At 34.9% G+C, this 20,382-nt stretch overlaps 1 protein-coding gene across 4 annotated transcripts; it reads left to right on the forward strand.

Annotated features, from left to right (window-relative positions):
- Positions 1-16,833: 16,833 nt before the first annotated feature.
- Positions 16,834-18,918, forward strand: LOC126591823 (uncharacterized). Of its 4 annotated transcripts, none has more exons than XM_050257536.1 (6): positions 16,844-16,975; positions 17,405-17,461; positions 17,570-17,676; positions 17,761-18,180; positions 18,274-18,329; positions 18,430-18,918. In XM_050257536.1, exons 3-6 carry the CDS (start codon positions 17,619-17,621, stop codon positions 18,604-18,606), a joined length of 711 nt encoding a protein of 236 aa, XP_050113493.1. In that variant the 5' UTR covers positions 16,844-16,975; positions 17,405-17,461; positions 17,570-17,618; the 3' UTR covers positions 18,607-18,918. The 4 variants fall into 4 exon arrangements, with proteins under 4 accessions (XP_050113490.1, XP_050113491.1, XP_050113493.1 ...); XM_050257535.1 differs by having other exon boundaries at positions 17,405-17,460; positions 17,562-17,676; XM_050257533.1 differs by lacking the exon at positions 17,405-17,461 and having other exon boundaries at positions 16,834-16,975.
- Positions 18,919-20,382: the final 1,464 nt, after the last annotated feature.

Here is a 20,382-nt window from a genome sequence, read left to right on the forward strand (position 1 = left end):
ATTGTTATATAAAATTTTGCTTTAGATTACAAGAGGCAGGTGAGAGAAACCAAAAATTTGTATACCTTATAAATTGTTGGCTTATTAGTTGAAATGACCCTTGAAGTTAGTTTTGTTTTATTTTGACCCCTGAAACTAACATTTTCAACTATTATGGTTTCACTTCACCCCATTCCATTAAAGAACTGTTAAATTCAAGGACATTTTTTACACATTTATCTCTAACGTACACACTAAACCAATCTCAATTCCATTTTGTGATGACTCTATTATATACCCATGAGTTTTGGGCATTTTTTAAAATAAGTTATTATATCAATAAAATTTTGAGCAACAAAATCATTATATCAACCAAAATAAGGTAACATTTTTGTTCTTACCGTCATTTCACTTGCAAGACATTCATGTATTGGCTCGAAATCTTACAGTTGAAAAATACTCATTACAACAGAAAGGAAACATGGTCAGCTTATTTCAAGATATTTTTCTAATCGAAATTGGACTAACCACAAGTTTCACCCATATAAAAAAGATCTATTAGTTGCACAAAATACTCATGCCAAAATACTTCTCAAACCAAAAAAAAATCATCTAAAGCAAATGTGCACAATTTGCAACTAAAATTTTCACATTGTTGCTCGAAATTTTTCTGTTGATTAAATAATTTATTTTTAAAAGGGCCTGAATCATGAGGTTTTGAATTAGAGTTGTCAAACATGGAATTGAGATTGGTTTAGTGTGTGAGTTAGAGGTAAATATATGTGCAAAAAGTCTAAAATACCCTTAAATTTAAGGAAAACTAATGAAAAGGGTTTGAAAACTTTGAGTTTTAATGATAAGGACAAAATAAAGGGTAAAGTGAATAGTACCATGTTTGATTTTTTTTAGTGTAAAAATGTGATTTTTCGTTAAAGTGAACGATACCACAGACTTTTCGTTAAATCTCCCTTAAATTTACAATCCTTTAACATAATCAAGTGAAATAAGACCAAAAAAGTTGAAAATGTCATTTTTAATAGCAAGTGAGACAAAACTTGTTTCATGCGATAAATTAAGACTAAATAATAGTTTCAAGACACATTTCAATTAATGCTTGTTTATAAAATTCAAACCTAAATCAACAGATAATATATATAGAGAAGTATTATTGGCACTCCAAAAATCTCATTCTACACTCCTCACAAGTGTATTTTTCTTTCTAAATATAGAAAGTTTGGAATGTAAAATGAGAAATTTGGAATGTCAATAATAATTCCCTATATATAACTCAACAGCTTAGCATATGTAGTTATTAGTGTCATGTTTGACCACTTGGGTACAACCCACCGCCAAAAGTAGTGAACACATCTCCTAGTCCCAGCGAAGGAGATAAAGCAATAAATTAATCAAGGAATAGGATCAAGGGACAAATATTTTTACAAATACTTTTACACTCTTTTTAAGCCTTTTGATTACATGATATCCAATGGTTCTTATTTATTCATTAAATGACATGGATGCTTATGTGGATTTAACTAATATTAAAGATAAACTAAAACTAAAAAAAAGTAAAATTTGGAAAATTAAAAATGTAATTAAAAAACCAAGATAATTTAACTGAAATTTATTCTCTTATTCCCCTTTCGATCAAGACTTGAACCCCTAATAAAAAAATCATGAAACTTCTTCTTGTAAATATAAACTCGAGCTTTGTCCCTTGATTTAATATTTTTGCAGAAAGTGGTTGCTGGATTATGCACGAGCTTAGCCTTGACCCTAAACTTTGTTACACAAGACCGAACTGTGGCTTCTTCATCACTAGCTATGCCAGACAATCAACAGCAGCAAATGCACTTGCCACAATGCAACCATGATACACAAGAACCAATGATACCAATGACGGTTATGGCGAGGCCATATGATTTCATTTGCAGAAGCAGCATGTTCTTTCCCAACCAAATTCTATTGCAGACCCAACTATGGCATCTTCATTAGGCATGGCTAGACAAGAAGACTACCTTCAGCACAATGGTTTTATGAATAATGCTTCGACGGACATGCCACAACATTACTACTCCAGTACACAAAAGCCAAGTAGTGGTACTGATTCATCTCAATATGATCTGTTGCAGACTGGTACGACTAATTTCGCTGATCCAAGCACACTACTTTGTTACACAAGACCACCAGCTAGACTACTTTGTAGCCGATCCTACTGCGGCTTCTTCACCAGTTAGTTCATCCAATCTTGATCAAAATCATCAAATCAACAATAAAGATCAAAATCCACTTCTTAACTTTGACTACACCCAAATTTATGATTGTGATGGTGATGACATCAAGCTTCCTCATCGGCAAAGAAGAAGTTTCATGATTTTTTTATTAGGGTTCAAGTCTTGATTGAAAAGGGAATGAGAGAACCAATTTCAATTAAATTATCTTCCTTTTTTAATTAAAATTTTAATTTTCCAGATTTTATATTTTATGATTTTATTTTATCGTTAATATTGGTTAAATCCATATAAGCATCCATGTCATTTAGGGTGCGTTTGTTGCACCTGACTATCTCGGATTAGACTAGTTTTATGGATTAAGTTGGACTGTCTTGGCTTAGACTAAACATGATAAAAATAGTGAAGTGTTTAGTGCAGTGCCGGATTAAGTGTCGGACTAAAATATTAACCCAATTTTTTTGTTAATAGGAGAACAGGAAATTAAGATAGAAATGCAACGCCACGTTGTATATGGGCAGCGTAAAACACTAGAAAATGGAGATGAGCAAAGCATGTCGATGATGAGAAAGACCACACACTGTATATTCCTTCAAGAAAGAGATTGTGCTAACAAAATTAACCCAGAACTCAAAATTAAACCAAAAAAAAAAAAAGGAAATGAAAGAAATTAACATCAAAATTAAACCCAGAACTCCACACTGCAACGCCAAATCCATGTAAGTTTTCCTACCAACCAAACAAAATTATCCCAGAACTCCAAAAGGTCCAAGAATGCTCTAGAGTGTGGGACTGCAGCGCTATTCCTTTCAGTGGCTTCGACGACACCGAATCTTGGTCGTCAACGATCTCTTCTTCTTCAAGCTCATTGTCGTCCTCCCTCGATGACACCGAATCTTGGTCGCACAAAAGATGAAGGTGGTCATCGTCGACGGCCTGGCTATGGTGACGGCTCAACAAAAGAAGGCGGAGCATCGATGGACTGGGGGGTTTAGCAAATGAAAGTGGGGATTAGATGTTGGCCTGGTTTCCTTCTTCTAGTCCTTGCTAATACCAAGCGAAAGCGTGGGATTAGGTTGAGAGGTTTAGTGAAGCGCGCAGGGACTCGTAGTCAAGGCGAGTCCCATTTATTTTAGTCCCACAACCTACCAAACGTAGGATTATAGTCCTACTTAAGGTAGTCCAAGCCAATCCCTCATAAGGAGATGTAACAAACGTGCTCTTAATGAATAAATAAGAATCATTAGATATCATGTAATCAAAATGCTTAAAAAGAGTGTAAAAGTATTTGTAAAAATATTTGTCCCTTGATCCTATCTCATTACTCAAAGTATCCAAATGTATAATTAATTATAAAAAACCATGAACATAAAAGATGACGTTGTAGGTAGGGATGGGCAAATACCCATCAGTTATGGGTAACCGCGGTTATCCGCTCATTTAAATTTCGCGGTTACGGTTATGGGTAACTGTTTAGATAATTAAATGATTATGAGTATAACCGTTTACCAGTAAAATTTAAATGGGCGGTTATGAGTATTAACCGCGGTTATAACGGTTACCCGTTTACTCGTTTATGAATAATCTGTAATTTTGATTTTCAATTAAAATTAGGGAAGTCGTGGAAGAACAAGTCTGAATTCATATTTTTAGATGTTCTAACTATTTCTAACAAATGGGTTTCTTTTCTTTCTCCTGATATAATGTCCTGTTTTTTTTACATGTTTTGTATACACTTATGTAGTCGTGGAAGTTAGTCCTTTATATCTTAGAAAAGTTTGAATTCATGTTCTGCTTGTAAAACTAGGTTGTTATTTGTAAAACTAGTTTGAATTCACAATGGATACAAATGTTCTGCTTGATATTTTAGAATTAAGCATCACATATATCTATATTTTTACATTTTTAGAACTCTGAAGTCTGAATTCATGTTCTAGGTGCTGCAAATTGATATTTTAGAATTATTGGAGTTGTTGTAAGATCCCACAACATCCAGGAGAGTGATCCTTATATGTATATTCTCATTCCTACCTAGCATAAGGCCTTTTGGGAGCTCACTAGTTTCGGGTTCCATCGGAACTCCGAAGTTAAGCGAGTAGCGCGAGAGCAATCCCATGATGGGTGACCCACTGGGAAGTTCTCGTGTGAGTTCTCAGAAACAAAACTGTGAGGGCGTGGTCGGGGCCCAAAGCGGACAATGTCGTGCTACGGTGGTGGAGCGAGCCTGGGACGTGGTGGACCCCAGGCCGGGATGTGACAGTTGTATACGCTTACAGTTAAAAAAAATGTAAATAGGCGCAAAAAAGAGTAAATGGGTTAAAAAATGGATAAACGGGTATACAGTTACGGTTAAATGGGTACGCAATTATGGGTATGGTTAACCATTTATAAACGGTTATAGATATTGGTATAACTGTTTAGGTAATTACCCAACGGGTATGTGTATAAACGGTTATGGGTAAATAACCGTGATTACCCGTCCGCCATAACCATTGCCCATCCCTAGTTGTAGGACGCAATTGTAGGATCATAATGTTGCAGACAAAATATTAGGTCTTTCAACTTCTAAGCTTCATTGTCGCTGGGCTGTGGGGCTCATTGGTTTTCTCATTGTGACGTAAATATATATAATTATGGTGGTATTTCTATATCATTGGTTACGATTAGTATTTAAAATTTATTTAATACGGTTGATATTTTCAGGTAAATATTCAAAAAAATCATAGAAACATAAAGAAATTGGGTGTGAAGTTTAAACTTCACCTCATATCAGATAAACTTTAAATTTAGGCTAAAATCAACACATATCGTCGATATTTCTAACACGTTTGTTAAATATAGGATAAACTCTTATATTTCATCCATAACAATGTTTGACAATTCCTGAAGTTTCATTTTAAATTTTTATCATTTCATCTGTCGGTATTACACAAATTTGCATATCGATATTTCCTCTGATAGCGATATTTTAAACACTGACTACGATATATCACAATGCAGTATATTGTATTACGAAAGTCCTTTTACACAATCTCATACAAACTTTTCATATTTCTTTATCAAAAAAAATATTAGAGAGAACACATGTAAAAATCATATTTGTGTCAACCTCTAACATGAGAACAATTTATATAACATTGATAACCACCACACATCATTTCACAGTAAAACAAAGAAATTTGAACCAAAATGTATACACATTTTTACCCTATAAAAATATACACACATTTTTATTTTATTAATACCGATGGACAGAAATGGATGCATGTATGGACCGAGGTGGTCTCGAGACCATCCAGAAGTCCGAAGAAACGCATGTGAGGACCATCCAGCGGTATGGGCAGGTGATGAAAGAGAGAAGACCACCATGATTGTGCAAATGTTGTGCAGCATAAGCTTTAAACCAAGAAGAAAAACCACCATAACTCTGTTGTTCTTTGACCTTGGTTGTGCCACTTAGCATTTAATTAATAAAGAGATGGTGTATTACTCAACCAATACTTTTTATACCATATGTTTGACACTGTTATTTCTTTAAAATTTCACTATATAATCATACGACCTTTGAAAAATATTTGTAAAGTACTAGGAAATCGTAATCACTTGACCCCTTCATCTCATACCATCAAATTCACTAAAATACTAATGCAAAAATATAATATCTTTGTATGTTATAAGATAAATAATAAACTCAAATCCTCAATGCAAATATAGTTTTTTAGAATGTTAGTACCATAAAAATGTGGTTGTTATTGACCATAAGATGTTGAGATTTTTATGGTACTAATATAAGAGGTTGAGGTTTTTATAAACCATAAAATGTGATTATTATTGATGATTAAATTATTACTTACTTATTATTTAATAAGCTTATTTTTTATTATTAACATATTGTAATTTACAAGTTTAACCTAAAAATAGTCAACCTAGCATTAGGTCATCTCCAACCGAAGGGTCTAGAGGGTCAGAAGGCTGAAAATAGCCCTAAAACCGTCTCCAACCGAGGGCTAGGCCAGAGGGCTGGGGAATCTAGGAGGGCCCCACGAAATTTCAAAGGGCCAAAAGGCCAAAATGTTGGCTGCTGGCTGGCTATTTATTTTTTTTTATGTTTTTCCTATTGTTGTTGGTTATAACCGACAGTAATAGGTATTCATAGGCAAAAAAAATTTTATTTACTATTAGTGTCGGTTATAACCAACACAAATAGTTTGAAATTTTTTTCGAATATAACGGCTAGCTGACTTAGCTAGCCGTTGGGTTTTTTTATTTTATTTATTTAAACATTTCTTTTCTTCTATAAATATGGTGAAGTTCTTTCAATTCTTCACTTCATTTGCAATATTTCCTTCTTCAATATTTTTCAATATTTCCTTCTTCAATATTTTTCAATATTTCCTTCAATATATTTTCCAATATTTCCTTCATCTATAATATTTGTTTCAATTTTTCAATAATACTCCTATGATGGCGGATGATGAAGATAATAAGAATTATGGATATTAAATTTAAGTTGTTGTAGTTTTTAAATTTAATTTGTCATTTTTAAATTTTAGTTGTAGTTTTTAAATATAAGTTGTAGTTTTTAAATTTAAGTTATTGTTGTTTTTAAATTTAAGTTGTAGTTTTTAAATTTAAATAATAAATTATGTTTAACCCTTTGGCCCTCGGTTGGAGACAGTTTTTTGTGATAGGGCTAAAACGAGTCATTTGGCCCTCTGGCTCTCGGTTGGAGACGGAGACAAATATGATCATGTACTGTTCATTAAAATATTAATATATTGAAGAATCTTGAAGGGTCAAAAGGCTAAAATGAGTCATTTGACCAACCCTCGATTGGAGATGACCTTACTCTTTTCAGTGTTGGAATTCACTGGTATCAACATGGCAACGTGGCTTTGCCCGACCACATAACATTCCTACTTAACAGTCAAGATTCTGTCAACGTAGACTACATCGGGTCAATGTACACGTGTGCAGGAGCTTCAAGAAGGAAGCTTCCTTGTAGGGCCCAGTTTCCCACCCAGCCCAAGTGCGTTCTTGGATTGATGTGGCAGGAGTAGGACCAAACTGCGGGTCCCTCTTTAGTAGGCCCAATTGTGACAGAAAGATGATGTGGGTGGGTGTTTGCAAATTCAATTCATCTATTCTATGATCACGAGTGATTTTGTGTTTTTCTGACACCTTTGTTTCATTTGCTCAAATAAAAAAAAAAGAACCAACACCTTTGTTTCTATGGATATTTAATTTATTTCTCACATTTTATTTCTTTGTACATGTAAAATAATTTACTGAACTTCTAACACCATCTCCAACTCTTGGTTAAAACATGAAATTTTTAACTAAAAAAATAGGTTTTAACCCAAAAATAATTTTTCTGTTCCAACCCTTACAGGTTAAATTTTTTAGTCCGAGATTATTAAATAATGAATTTAGGATAATTTTTTTCTTAAGGTAACTTTTTTTTAAGAAAATTTATATAGACTATCTTAATTAAATTTTATGAACACTTTAACCTAAAAATATTTAGATTCCGATAAATATTGAAAAATTATTAAACCGACAACATGAAACTCATGGAATATTATGAAAGAATATAAAACATATGAAAGAATATTTTTTTAATTATTCTAGCCGTTAGATTTACATTTGGACCATTAGATTTTCTTACTTTTTACCTTTGGATTTGATCATATTAGATATTGGTCATTGAATTTAATGAATTTCTAAATATAAAACTAAAGAAAAAACATACATACCGGCCCACTAACCTAGAGAGGAATTCTAGCCTAAATTTGTCCCAAAATGAGTTTTGGGTTAAAACTCATATTTGGTCTAAGGGTTGGAGCAAGTTTGGGTAGGTTTAGAACCTAAAATTTGAGTTTTAGTCCAACGGTTGGAGTTGGTCTAAGAATCCTATTTTTATTTTTTTTTAACTTTTTATAAATTATTTTTCTCTGGACAATCATTTTTCATTTTTGTTGGACGCTCATTTTCCTAGTATTTGAGTAGAGTTTCAAAGAACCTTGGGTCAAATTTTAGAAAAGTACGACAAAGTGAAGTTTAAATAAACACAATGAAGTGAAATTCAACAATAACGAAGTTCACCAATATTGGCTACTACGTTGTTTAATAATTATTTTCCATAAGAAATTACAAAGTCCTTTGTGGTAATTTTAATATGGGCATAAGTCTTTTTATTTAAATAAAATATATCAGTATCTACGTACAAAACTTGGGTGTACAGAGAATCATTCTTCTATCACACGTCAGAATTATTCCAAGTAAAGCCATATCATATGCATCCAAACGTATAAAGGTATCTACGAGAGATTTTCAGGATATTCGGAATATAATACAAAGAAGTGGATGACGTTGATCTATGTATTTAGGGGGGGTGTAGTCAAATTAGGATTTGACATGATTTTAATGTACTTTAAAATCAGAGGGTAATCAATTATGATTTTAAAAAATGATTTTAAAAGACTTTAAAATCATGGTGTAGTCAAATTAAGATTTAAAAGGATTTTAAAAATACATCCAAATCCAGAGGTAGTTAAGTGAGATTTTAAAAGATATTTTTAGAATGATTCTAAATCTATGGGCATTCAAAAAATAAAGATTTGGTAGGATTTCATGAAGAAGTGGATTTCGTTGGATTTGAGAGCTTGAAGTATATATACCCCCAACACCAAATACAATCCCACCTCAACCCCTAGTGTCACATCCCGGCCCGGGCCCCCACCACATCCTGGGCTCGACCCCATTGTAGCATGATATTGTCCGCTTTGAATCCCGACCACGCCCTTACAGTTTTGTTTCTAGGAACTCGCACGAGAACTTCCCAGTGGGTCATCCATCATGGGATTGCTCTCGCGCGAACTAGCTTAACTTCGGAGTTCCGATGAAACCCGAAGCCAATGAGTTTCCAAAAGGCCTCGTGCTAGGTAGAGATGTGAATATATATATATAAGGCATACAAGATCCACTCCCCTAGGCGATGTGAGATGTTACAACTAGGATTTCTTTCAAGCTTACGTTCCATTCTCCCTCTCTTCGGCCCTCACTTCTCAGCTAGAACTACTCAGTTAAACTCATTGAATCTGCTATGGAAGTGGTAGGTTTGTCAATAGAGTTGCAGATTGACTTAAGCTACATAAATATTCCATTTCAAATCAAACCCAGAAGTTTGATTACCAATCAAATCGGCAAAGTAAGACCAAAATTCAAAACCCACCATCTATAATGTAAGAACATATCAACCCACTAGTAAAAAAATCAAAACCAAAGAAGAAGAATTTGATTTGCACTTGAAAGTCCAATTGAATCACTTGTCGATGCCCCGAATTGAATTTGAATAAAAAACAATCATTTTTTAGGGAGACAGAAAATGGATAAGACAATTAAAAAGTGTGAATTGGGTTGACAGGCTTGAAAAGGAAGCAGCTGCATAATCATGTTTTAGGGCACGGAGGGAGAAAATGGTGTTTCTTTTGTTATTTGAAAAAAAAATAAAAACAGTCTAATAAAGATAAATGAAAGGAAAAGACTATGGAAATCCATCAAAATCTACAAATAAAATCCATACAATTCCATAAAAATCTATAATATAAATCCATATAAATCTGTCAAAATCCATATAGAATTGTAAGTACATTAAAATTTTTTTGAAATCTGTTACTTAAAAAAAGTCTATTAAAATCCCCTGAAATTCAAATTGACTACACCCTATAGTCACTTATTTATTGTCAATTATGGTTTTTTTAAGTACATTGATTATTGTACGATCACTCTCATTACAACATACATCAGAGTTGAATGAGTGATTCTACTAGTACATGAATGTTCCATAACCAATCTTCATTTTTCTTAGTCTTTCGTAATTATAGGGTAAGATTTCTACACATTATTTTAAGAGAAATGCTTAGGGGACTCTCTCCAAAGTGGGTCTTTCCATGGACTATTTGTCATCTCATGCTTTGGGCACAATGTTATGTAATGTTGTCATAGAAATTGACATTAAACTGTGAAGTGATAGAGCATCGATGAACAATCCCACTTTAAGAAAGTCCGCTTAACATTTCTCTTATTTAAAATTTTTTGCCTTATCTACAACGCTTTTTTTCCTCCCTTCCCTCATAAATAAAACAATAAAAGAATATGAAGTTTGATTGTACCCAATTTCCAGAGAAATTTTTTTTTCTTTTTTTAAGTACATCGATATTTTTACACTTAGGAGATAGTGGGATCGGTTAAGTCACACAATGTGCAACTTAATTTGGTATCGAATTCATCATCCACGAGATTTGAACTTAAGATCTTTCACATTTAAGTAAAGAAGAATATCACCCGACAGTAGTACTGGTTGCTCAAGAGAAATTCTTTACAAGTGAGATTCTAACAAACAATAAAATGTAGGTGTTGAGGACGTAAAACATCAAATCCACAGTTGAAACTTGAAAGTCCCCCATTGCTATAATTTTTTTTTTCTTGGGTGAAACCCTACTGCTATAACTAATGGTAGTACCTACCAATCAAAAGACTAGCAGAACCTGCCATTCAACCAGATGATCAAAAAAGTGAATAGGATGTGATTTACACTTTCAAATAAGAATGAATGATTAACATTGTAATACCTACCATTCAACCGGTTGATAAAAAAGGTGAGTAGCATATGATTTACACTTTCATATTTAGGTGTCATTTGATAATAATTTTGTTTTCAACTTTTTATAAAATATTTTTTTTGTTAATTGTTTTTCAGTTTTTGAAAATATATAAACTGAAAGGTACTTGTGAGTTTTTCAAATTTTGATTTTCAGTTTTCATTTTCTAAAAGCTGAAAACAACTGTTAAACAAATTTTTATTATTATAAAAGAAAAATACACTTATGAGGAGTGTAAAATGAGAACTAAAACAATATAATTGTTACAAAACAAGCTCAGAGAAATAACAATTAGTTGAACTTAAACACACAAAATCATTAAATAGGTCTCTGTTAGCACTTAAAACTAGGAGGTCAACAAAGTACTAGTATCATTAAACTTTGGTGGGTGTAGAAGTGCAACTGATATGAACATGAACAAATTTAAGTGGTTCACCAGAAATAATGGGCTATATCCACTAGTGAAGTTTGCTATAAATCTTGTTGTGTTACCAGGATGCTTTCCATAACGTAATTAAAATTCTCTCTTGGATTTGACCTCTACTTAGAAGTATTCGTTCCTTTTGGTACCGTTTAGTATGCAGACGGGACGTAACGGGACAAAACAGGACGAAACAAAACATAAGTTCCATGCTACGTTTGGTAGCATAGGATGGAATGGGACAATTTCGCGTTTGGTACAAGCAAGACGGAATGGAACGAATGATTAAATGACAAATTTACCCATATTTCTTTGTTGACTCCATCGACTCAACCTAATGGATTTTCTGCAAAACTTGGATTTTTTGCCGCCATATATATGAAGGTGGAGTGAAGCCGACAACTTGTTTCCAGATTGCCATTGGTACAAACAAGAAGAATCATTCTTAGATTTACTTTCATTTCGTGAGGTGGGTTTCTCTAGGATTTCCAAAGCATTGAATTTGGACCTCTTGTCATTGGATTTTGATGGTCTTGAAGGCCTCATAATAGGAGCTGATTTAGGGGCTTTCAACAGCTTCTTGTTGTGTAAAAAAGGGTTTTGGAATTAGAGGAAAAAGAATGATGAGAGAGAGAAAGAACCTGAGGCAACCTCGCAGGGCTTCAATGGAAATGGAAGATGAAGCATCGCTACCATTGTTGCTACTGTGAACGATGATGGCATTGAGATCCTGTAGTGGATTTCGAGGGCTTTGCCCTTTAGTTTTTTCTTGTTCATTGTTGCCAGTGGTGGTGCCGGAGATGAAGCTGAGTTTGAAACCAAAATAGCACTCAGCATATCTGAAACCAAACCAAATGATTTGAAAATCTAATGGTGGGAAAAAGTTGGGTTTGCTAGGATTAGGTTAAAAAGGGGTGGGATTATTTGTTGCAAGCAGCAGGGGTGGGAATATTTTGGGGTGGGTTTGTTTTCTTTTGCTTGGGAGTGGGTTTTTTTTTTACATGCATGTTTTCGACCCTCGGTTGCCCTCGGATTGTTGGATATTAGGGAGGGTTCGGCTTTGGATGAACCAATGCATAGGCATAGTTAGGTTGATGGGTTTGTGGTGAAGGAGGATGAGGCTACATGAGAGAGGGATGGTAGAAAAGAGGGTGACGACGAGAGAGAGGGGATGGTAGACAATGGAATTAATGAAAAAGAGGAGAGGTATTTTTGTTTAAAAAAATTATAATTTTGTGTCCCACAGGGTGGAATGAGTAATTCCAGGGGGAAGAGGTGGAACGAAAATTCAGCCAAAACTCATTACGTGGAACAGCGCGTTCCGCCTGTTTTTTGGCGCACCAAACGTGGGACGGAATGCCTTGTCCCATTGCGTTCCGTCCCGTCCCACGTACCAAACAGTACCTTTATATAGGTCGGGGGATGTGCCTATAAAGTCTTTGGGGCTTTAAGTTTTGGACTGTCCTAATTGGTAGATTAGTTGTATGAGTGGATGGAAAGATATCTTCTCTGAATCTTCCACAAAGGCTATCAAATTAAGTGATCTAGACCTTTCAAATTTCATCCAACGGCCCACTTGTTTTGACATCTTAGAAACTGTAATAATTTTTTGCCGTTGGGTAAAATTTAAAAGGTCTAGATCATTTGATCCGGTGGTTTTTATGGAAGATATCCGGAGATGATCTCTTTCCTGAGTGGACCTTGTTGTAGGTAACTCTCTATTATTCAGCTGACACGTGTGGCAAAAGTAACCTTTGAACAGATTTACCTGCTTGGTTTTCCACGTCGAAAACCTATCGAGCATAACACTCGTCTTTGAGAGCAGTTCCAGCCTTGTCAATAGGCCGGGGGACAGGGGAGAAGAAAATGCCTGAGGGCCTATCAAGTTGCTCCAGCCATGAGGAGCCCGAGCTCGTGGAGAAGGCCCGAGCAGGGGGCCTGTCAATTTGTGACAGCCCCGGAGCCCGAGCTACAAGCCCATTTTTTATTTTTTTTCTGTCAGGCGCGTGCACCCCACTCGCGCGTGGGGGCGCGTCGCCCGACAGCTTTTCAGAAAAAACAGTTAACTTTTCAGCCTTTCACAATTACCGTTGGGAAGCCACGTGGCTTCCCACGGTCCGTTCGATCTCAACGGCTCCTTCATTTGGACCGTTGGATCTCAATGGTAAAAAAAATAAAAAAAATCTGATTTAATATCAACCGTTCGATCTGAGATCAACGGTCGATATTAATATGCTTTATAAATAAAGAAAAAATAGTTTTAAAATTAAGAAAAGTTACCGTTGTGACACGTGGCACAATCTGGAGTGTTGGAATTCAAATTTTTTTTAAATCCAACGGCAGAAATTAATTATTGGAAAAAAAAATTTAAAAAAATGGAAAAAATCCAAAAAAATTGTAAAAAATCGGAATAAACATATTTAAATCCAATGATGACATTGGATAAAAATCTTATCGAAATCCATCGCTAAATAATTGTTTTTTTTATAAAATGACACGTGGCGCAACGAGAATGATTTAAAAAATCTTATCCGAAATTACAAATAATTTTATTTTGTATTATTTAAACAAACAAAAAAAACTAATATTTTATTGCCTATTGCCAGGGGGAGGGCTCCAAGGGTGGAGATGCAAATGGCAATTATTGTTCATTAATGGCAGTTACTATTCATTAAAGGCAGTTACTGTTCAAAAGGGTGGATTCAATAGTGGATTGCCAGGGGGAAATGCTCCATGGGTGGAGTTGCTCTGAGTGATTGGAAAGTAACTAGACCGAGCACTAGGTTTGACAAAGGTACCCTTGTAGGCTTTCCTTCGATAGGTGATATGATTTTTACTACTTGCAAAAAATAGAAATAAAAATACTTAAAATATATGTAAAAGTATAAGGTAATTATAGTAAAAATGCTCGTGCAAGATAGTTCTCCATAAGAATTATTTAAAATAATTTATGTTGAAACAAAATTTTAATTAATTATTTAAAACAAAATTTAGAAAAGGTAGATTTTAGAATTTAAAATAATAAAAATGAATTTTAATAAAAACAATTAAAGAAATTGGTAAGAAAATAATTTTAAGAAACCAAATTGAAAACATGCAGTTGTGAGAAAACCTTGGTAAAAGGACATTAGAGTTCCGGTCACTTTAACAATCTTATGTATTTTTACCAATTACTTATGAATTACACATGCAATTTTGAATGTTAGGTTTTCCTTATGCATATTCTTCTCGTGATATTCAATTAATATAAAAAATGCAATCCGTCTGTGATATTCAGATCAAATATGAACATGCAAGACTCATTAAGTTTTTTTAAAAACCTTGTGAAAAACCACGCAATCCTTAAGAGCGTGATATTCACCTTAAATGAAATTACAATTATCAACCACAAGAGCCCTACTCAATCGTCCGGTGATATGTTGATCGAATTGCATTAAACTGCTTATCTAAACATCCTTATAGTTGCGAAGCATTAAGACAAATAGATAGTTTCAAACACTAATTCAAAGCAGGCATGCATAATATCATAAGCAATTAAATAAAGACTATATATTCATGTTAAGGCTTGTGGCATTACCCTAGAAAAAGAGATTAGTTACGCATATTCATAATAAAAAACAAAATATTATCAATTAATATAAAAAATGCAATCCATCTGTGATATTCAGATCAAATATGAACATGCATGACTCATTAAGTTTTTTTTAAAAACCTTTTGAAAAACCACGCAACCCTTAAGAGCGTGATATTCACCTTAAATGAAATTACAATTATCAACCACAAGAGCCCCACTCAATCCTCCGGTGATATTCTGACTGAATTGCATTAAATTGCTTATCTAAACATCCTAATAGTTGCGAAGCATTAAGACAAATAGATAGTTTCAAACACTAATTCAAAGCAGGCATGCATAATATCATAAGCAATTAAATAAAGACTATATATTCATGCTAAGGCTTGTGGCATTGCCCTAGAAAAAAAGATTAGTTACGCATATTCATAATAAAAAAACAAAATATTATCAAAAGCATGGATATAAAATACCTTGTAAAATAAAGTTGAATTGTGAAAAGCTCTCTAAGCCAAGTTTTCTAAAGTAGTGCGTTAAGAACCCTAATGGATGAATATGCCTTATTTATAATAGAAAAATCCTTCCTAGAATATGTCTTAAAATGAAACTAGGAAACAAAATAAGTTAAGATAAATAGGAAACATAATCCTACACTAATGTGGAGAATCTGCCGCTCCAAAGATTCTCCACGTTCAAGGCCTTAGATACCTTCAAAACAGGCACATGGTGACTCATTTTAAAGTTTGAGATGTCTTGAACATATTTGTAGAATGACACATCGCCAAAAGCCACCATCTTGGACGACAAAAAGCCTAAATAAGCCCAAAATGTCACATTGATGGCTTCGCACACTGATCCTTTATATATAGGAATAAGGCAACCTGAGTTTGATACTTATAACACTACTGCTATATTAATATGAGTTCAATAACCATGATAATCATACTTTGGATTTGTAGGTCTTTTACAGCCCACTATAGGAACATGTTTCCTATATAAGCTCAATACATGAGTGTCACACTTACTTTTTCCGACTTATTGTAGAAAGACCTTAATGACATGATCTAATAGTGCACGCTTTGTTAATTCAAAAACTTCATTTAACAGATTTTTAACTCGTAGACCAATTGTAAACTAAGGTGAAAATACATAGTTCAATTCCATAGTTTACTATATCATTGAAAAGGAAAGAAGAAATACTTTTTTTAGGGCAAATGAAAAAAAGAAAAGAAAAGGAAAACTAATAAAAAAGAGTTTGAAAGCTTTAAGTTTTAATAATAAGGACAAAATAAATGGTAAAGTGAATAGTACCATGATTGATTTTTTAGTGTAAAAATATGATTTTTCGTTAAAATAAACAATACCGGAAGTTTTTCGTTAAAGTTCCAAAAAAAAAGGTACTAAATTGGAAAAAGAGCTTTTTTGGATGAAAATTAGGGATGGTTTGGGAGTGAGGTGCTTAAAAAAAATGCACCCATGAAAAAAAGCTATGAGGGTTTTAGGTGTTTGGTAAACCGAAAAAAAAGCTTATTTTGGAAGCTGCTGTGAGAATAAGCTGAAATCAAATGAAAAAGCTGAAATTGCTATTTGCAGTTTTGAAAAGCTGATTTTTTTTCAAAGCACACAGAGCTACAGTGCTCCTTTAATGAAATGACCAGCTATCAAACTGTTTTTTTTTCCAAAAGCCCTTTTACAAAAAAGTTTACCAAACACTCTGCTGATTTATTTGACAACCGCTTATTCTCACAGCAGTTTTTTTCAAAGCACAGCAATACCAAATCAGCCCTTAGACGTAGTCACGACGTCCAAACAAAATCTGGAAAGGACGGTAGGGATTCAAAGTGTCTATTATCCGACGGATAAACATGGTTATGTCATTTATGTAGATAGGCTTCCAAATGAGGGGTAACATTGTAAACGCACACTAAGTTACCGTTGGAACCCCAAACGTCCACATTTAGATGGCCAAACCCCCTCAATTCCCAAATTTGAAAATATTTTCTCACCTCTGTAATTCTCATCTCTCATCTCTCTCTCCCTCCGACGCTATTCTACGAAGCCACTTGAAATTCCACTCTCACTTTTTCTTTCAGTTCGTCTGTTTTCACTGGTAATTACTTCCTCGTCCTTTAATTTCCGATTTCTTGTCATTAATTTGGGTTTAATTAGGGTTCAATTGAAACTAATTTAGGGTTTCTGTAATCGTATTGGGTTCTAATTAGGGTTCATTTTATATATGAATTCAGTCGAGTCTTTCTTCATTTATCAATGTTTAACTGTTAAAAACCCCCAATGCTGGGGGCGAATGCCCAATCCTGAGTTAGGGAGGATTTTAGGGATTCGGTGGTGATTGGTAACTGAATTGGCAGTTGAATACTATGGACAAGGTAACCCAGAAATGTATTTTTGTTTTGGGTCATGGGGGTATGGATTTCTTGTTCTTGGGTGTCTAATTCTTGAGTCTTTTGTAAAAATCTTGTAGATTAATTTCGGGTAATGTTTCATTTTCAAGCCCTAATTTTGGCCATGTTATAATCAGTGGTCATAATTTCATCATGCACGTTGAATTGTCTGTGAGAAGGGATATGCTAAACAGGTGTTTCTGCATTGTATCTTTTCTCTTCGGTTGCGTATTCTGAATTATATCTAATGCTTACTTTCCTTTATTTTTATTCTCTTTTCGGATTGTTTCTACGGTTAGCAGAAGATTAAACTGAATTGGCTGCAAAAAAAAAAAAAAAAAAAAAGCGGCAATGGCATCAACACTCGGTGCTTTGTTTCAAGATCAGAATCTGAGTGTTCACTCTAAGGGTAATTATCGAGTCTAGTTATGCTTTTAGTGTCTGAAATTCTTGCTGGGCTGTTTTAATTTAACCCTTGTAATATGTATGGCAGGAGCTTCTCTTGTGGGGAAGGGTGATGCCTTGAAAACAAAAAAGAAAGGCGGGCTTGGTGGAAGGAAACCGCTTGGTGATTTATCGAATTCAGGGAAGCCTGCTGCTCTGACTCAGGCATCAAAAAAGCAGTCTTCCAAGGTAATCATTTGTGGTGATGCAAGCAATAACAAAGGCTTGTCTAAAGCCTCAGATAAAGTTCAGACCAGTACCAGGAACGCGTTACGTGATATTTCAAACACACGGGATGCACCGGTGAAGAACAACACAAAGCAGAGGGTTATGCCAAAGCAGCCTGTTTGTCCTGATAATATTGCAGAGGAAGGGTTTCTGCACAATCATCAAGAGTGCATGAAGGCACAGGACATGGATGAGATTCATCAGTTTCGTCAGTTTCTGATGGCACTTGGAGTACATAGTGGTATTACATCTTTTAAAAAATAGATGAGTTTCTTGAAATTGGTTATTTTCCTGGGCATTTCAACTTATCAGATCATTCATTTTTTTTGTTCAGATTCTTCCGAGAAGCTTACATCTTCATGTGCATCTTCACAGCCAAGTAAATCTGAGGTAAGTTTTGCATTTCATTGCCAAGAAGATTACTTTTTTTCTGCATTTACTCTTGTTGGGTTGGACTTTTCTTAACCCCTTATGTTTTTTTTTGTTTCAGCCCCAGAGTCCCTCGAAGTATATGGGTTTGGAAGAGATACCTGAGGATCGAAACCCCTGGCAGTCTGACAATCTCGACTCTCCACCTCCTTGCAAGTCTCCAAAGTCACCATATGGCTATACTGATTCCCTTTTGATTTGGGAGGACTGTGACTTCAAGTTGACGAACACACCATAATTTCCACCGGATCGATTCCCCTTCAATCTAAATGTGACATACTCACATGCGATGGAGCATCAATTCAACTTGAAATTGATGGTAGTCACAGTAGTTCTAGATGGTTTAGTTTTTGTTGAATGAAGATTCTTGGTTTGTTGATTGAAGATGCTCTTCCTTGATGCAAAAACTCTATGGTCCTCATCATGTGGTTGTCTGGTTTGTTCAATGCACATTATATAGATACGACTGACTGGTCGCTAGCTATTGATTTTGTATCTGGTTGTTTGGTTACGAAAGTAGGAATGAAAATTTTGAATATTGTAGCTTTAATTCAAAGCCTCTGTCTTGATAGGATTTTCCGAATATCCGTGAATGGAGTTCAACCTTGTAGGAACAAACACTGCTGACTGCCTGAAGGCATGAATCAAAACATGCACATTTTGTTGAGAAAAACCTGTATTCACGTCGCGATCGATGTGATCCTTGCATTCAGTCAGTCAGCAGTGTTTATCCCTACAAAATATTTGATCCTGGTTCTTTTCTTGTTTCTTACCACAGAGGCTTTGAATTAAAGCTACACTATTAAAAAACAAACCATGCGAAGCATGCATTGACGATACAACAACAACAACAACAAAGCCTTTTCCCACCAAGTGGGGTCGGCTATATGAATCCTAGAATGCCATTGCGCTCGGTTTTGTGTCATGTCCTCCGTTAGATCCAAGTACTCTAAGTCTTTTCTTAGGGTCTCTTCCAAAGTTTTCCTAGGTCTTCCTCTACCTCTTCGGCCCCGAACCTCTGTCTCGTAGTCACATCTTCGAACCAGAGTGTTAGTAGGCCTTCTTTGCACATGTCCAAACCACCGTAACCGATTTTCTCTCATCTTTCCTTCAATTTCGGCTACTCCTACTTTACCTCAGATATCCTCATTCCTAATCTTATCCTTTCTTGTGTGCCCACACATCCAACGAAGCATCCTCATCTCCGCTACACCCATTTTGTGTGCGTGTTGATGCTTCACCGCCCAACATTCTGTGCCATACAGCATCGCCGGCCTTATTGCTGTCCTATAAAATTTTCCCTTGAGTTTCAGTGACCTACGACGGTCACACAACACACCGGATGCACTCTTCCACTGCATCCATCCAACTTGTATTCTATGATTGAGATCTCCATCTAATTCTCCGTTATTTTGCAAGATAGATCCTAGGTAGTGAAAACGGTCGCTCTTTGATATTTCCTGATCTCCGATCCTCACCCCTAACTCATTTTGGCTTTCATTTGCACTGAACTAGCACTCCATATATTCTGTGTTTGATCGGCTTAGGCGAAGACCTTTAGATTCCAACACTTCACTCCAAAGGTTAAGCTTCGCAGTTACCCCTTCCTGAGTTTCATCTATCAACACTATATCGTTTGCGAAAAACATACACCAAGGAATATCATCTTGAATTTGTCCTATTAACTCATCCATTACCAACGCAAAAAGGTAAGGACTTAAGGATTGTTGATGCACAAAATCAGTGAGGACTTTGGTACAACAGAAAGTATTAAGTTTGTGATATTCGCTAGATTGCTCCGGTCATTAGTGTGGATAAGTATGTAAATGGATAGAGACAGGAAAGCAAACACAAGATGTACGTGGTTCACCCAGATTGGCTATGTCCACGGAGTAGAGGAGTTCTCATTAATTGTGAAGGGTTTACACAAGTACATAGGTTTAAACTCTCCTTTAGTGAGTACAAGTGAATGATTTAGTATAAATGACATTAGGAAATATTGTGGGAGAATGAT

Source organism: Malus sylvestris, chromosome 12 (genome assembly GCF_916048215.2).
Source record: "Malus sylvestris chromosome 12, drMalSylv7.2, whole genome shotgun sequence".
Taxonomy (NCBI): domain Eukaryota; kingdom Viridiplantae; phylum Streptophyta; class Magnoliopsida; order Rosales; family Rosaceae; genus Malus; species Malus sylvestris.

What these genes read in the sequence shown, in the direction of transcription:
- LOC126591823 (XM_050257533.1), top strand. Translation starts at nt 17,619, where the DNA reads ATGGCATCAACACTCGGTGCTTTGTTTCAAGATCAGAATCTGAGTGTT. An exon ending in GGCACTTGGAGTACATAGTG is followed by an intron (nt 18,181 to 18,273) that starts GTATTACATCTT and finishes TTTTTTGTTCAG; the next exon opens with ATTCTTCCGAGAAGCTTACA. An exon ending in CACAGCCAAGTAAATCTGAG is followed by an intron (nt 18,330 to 18,429) that starts GTAAGTTTTGCA and finishes TTTTTGTTTCAG; the next exon opens with CCCCAGAGTCCCTCGAAGTA.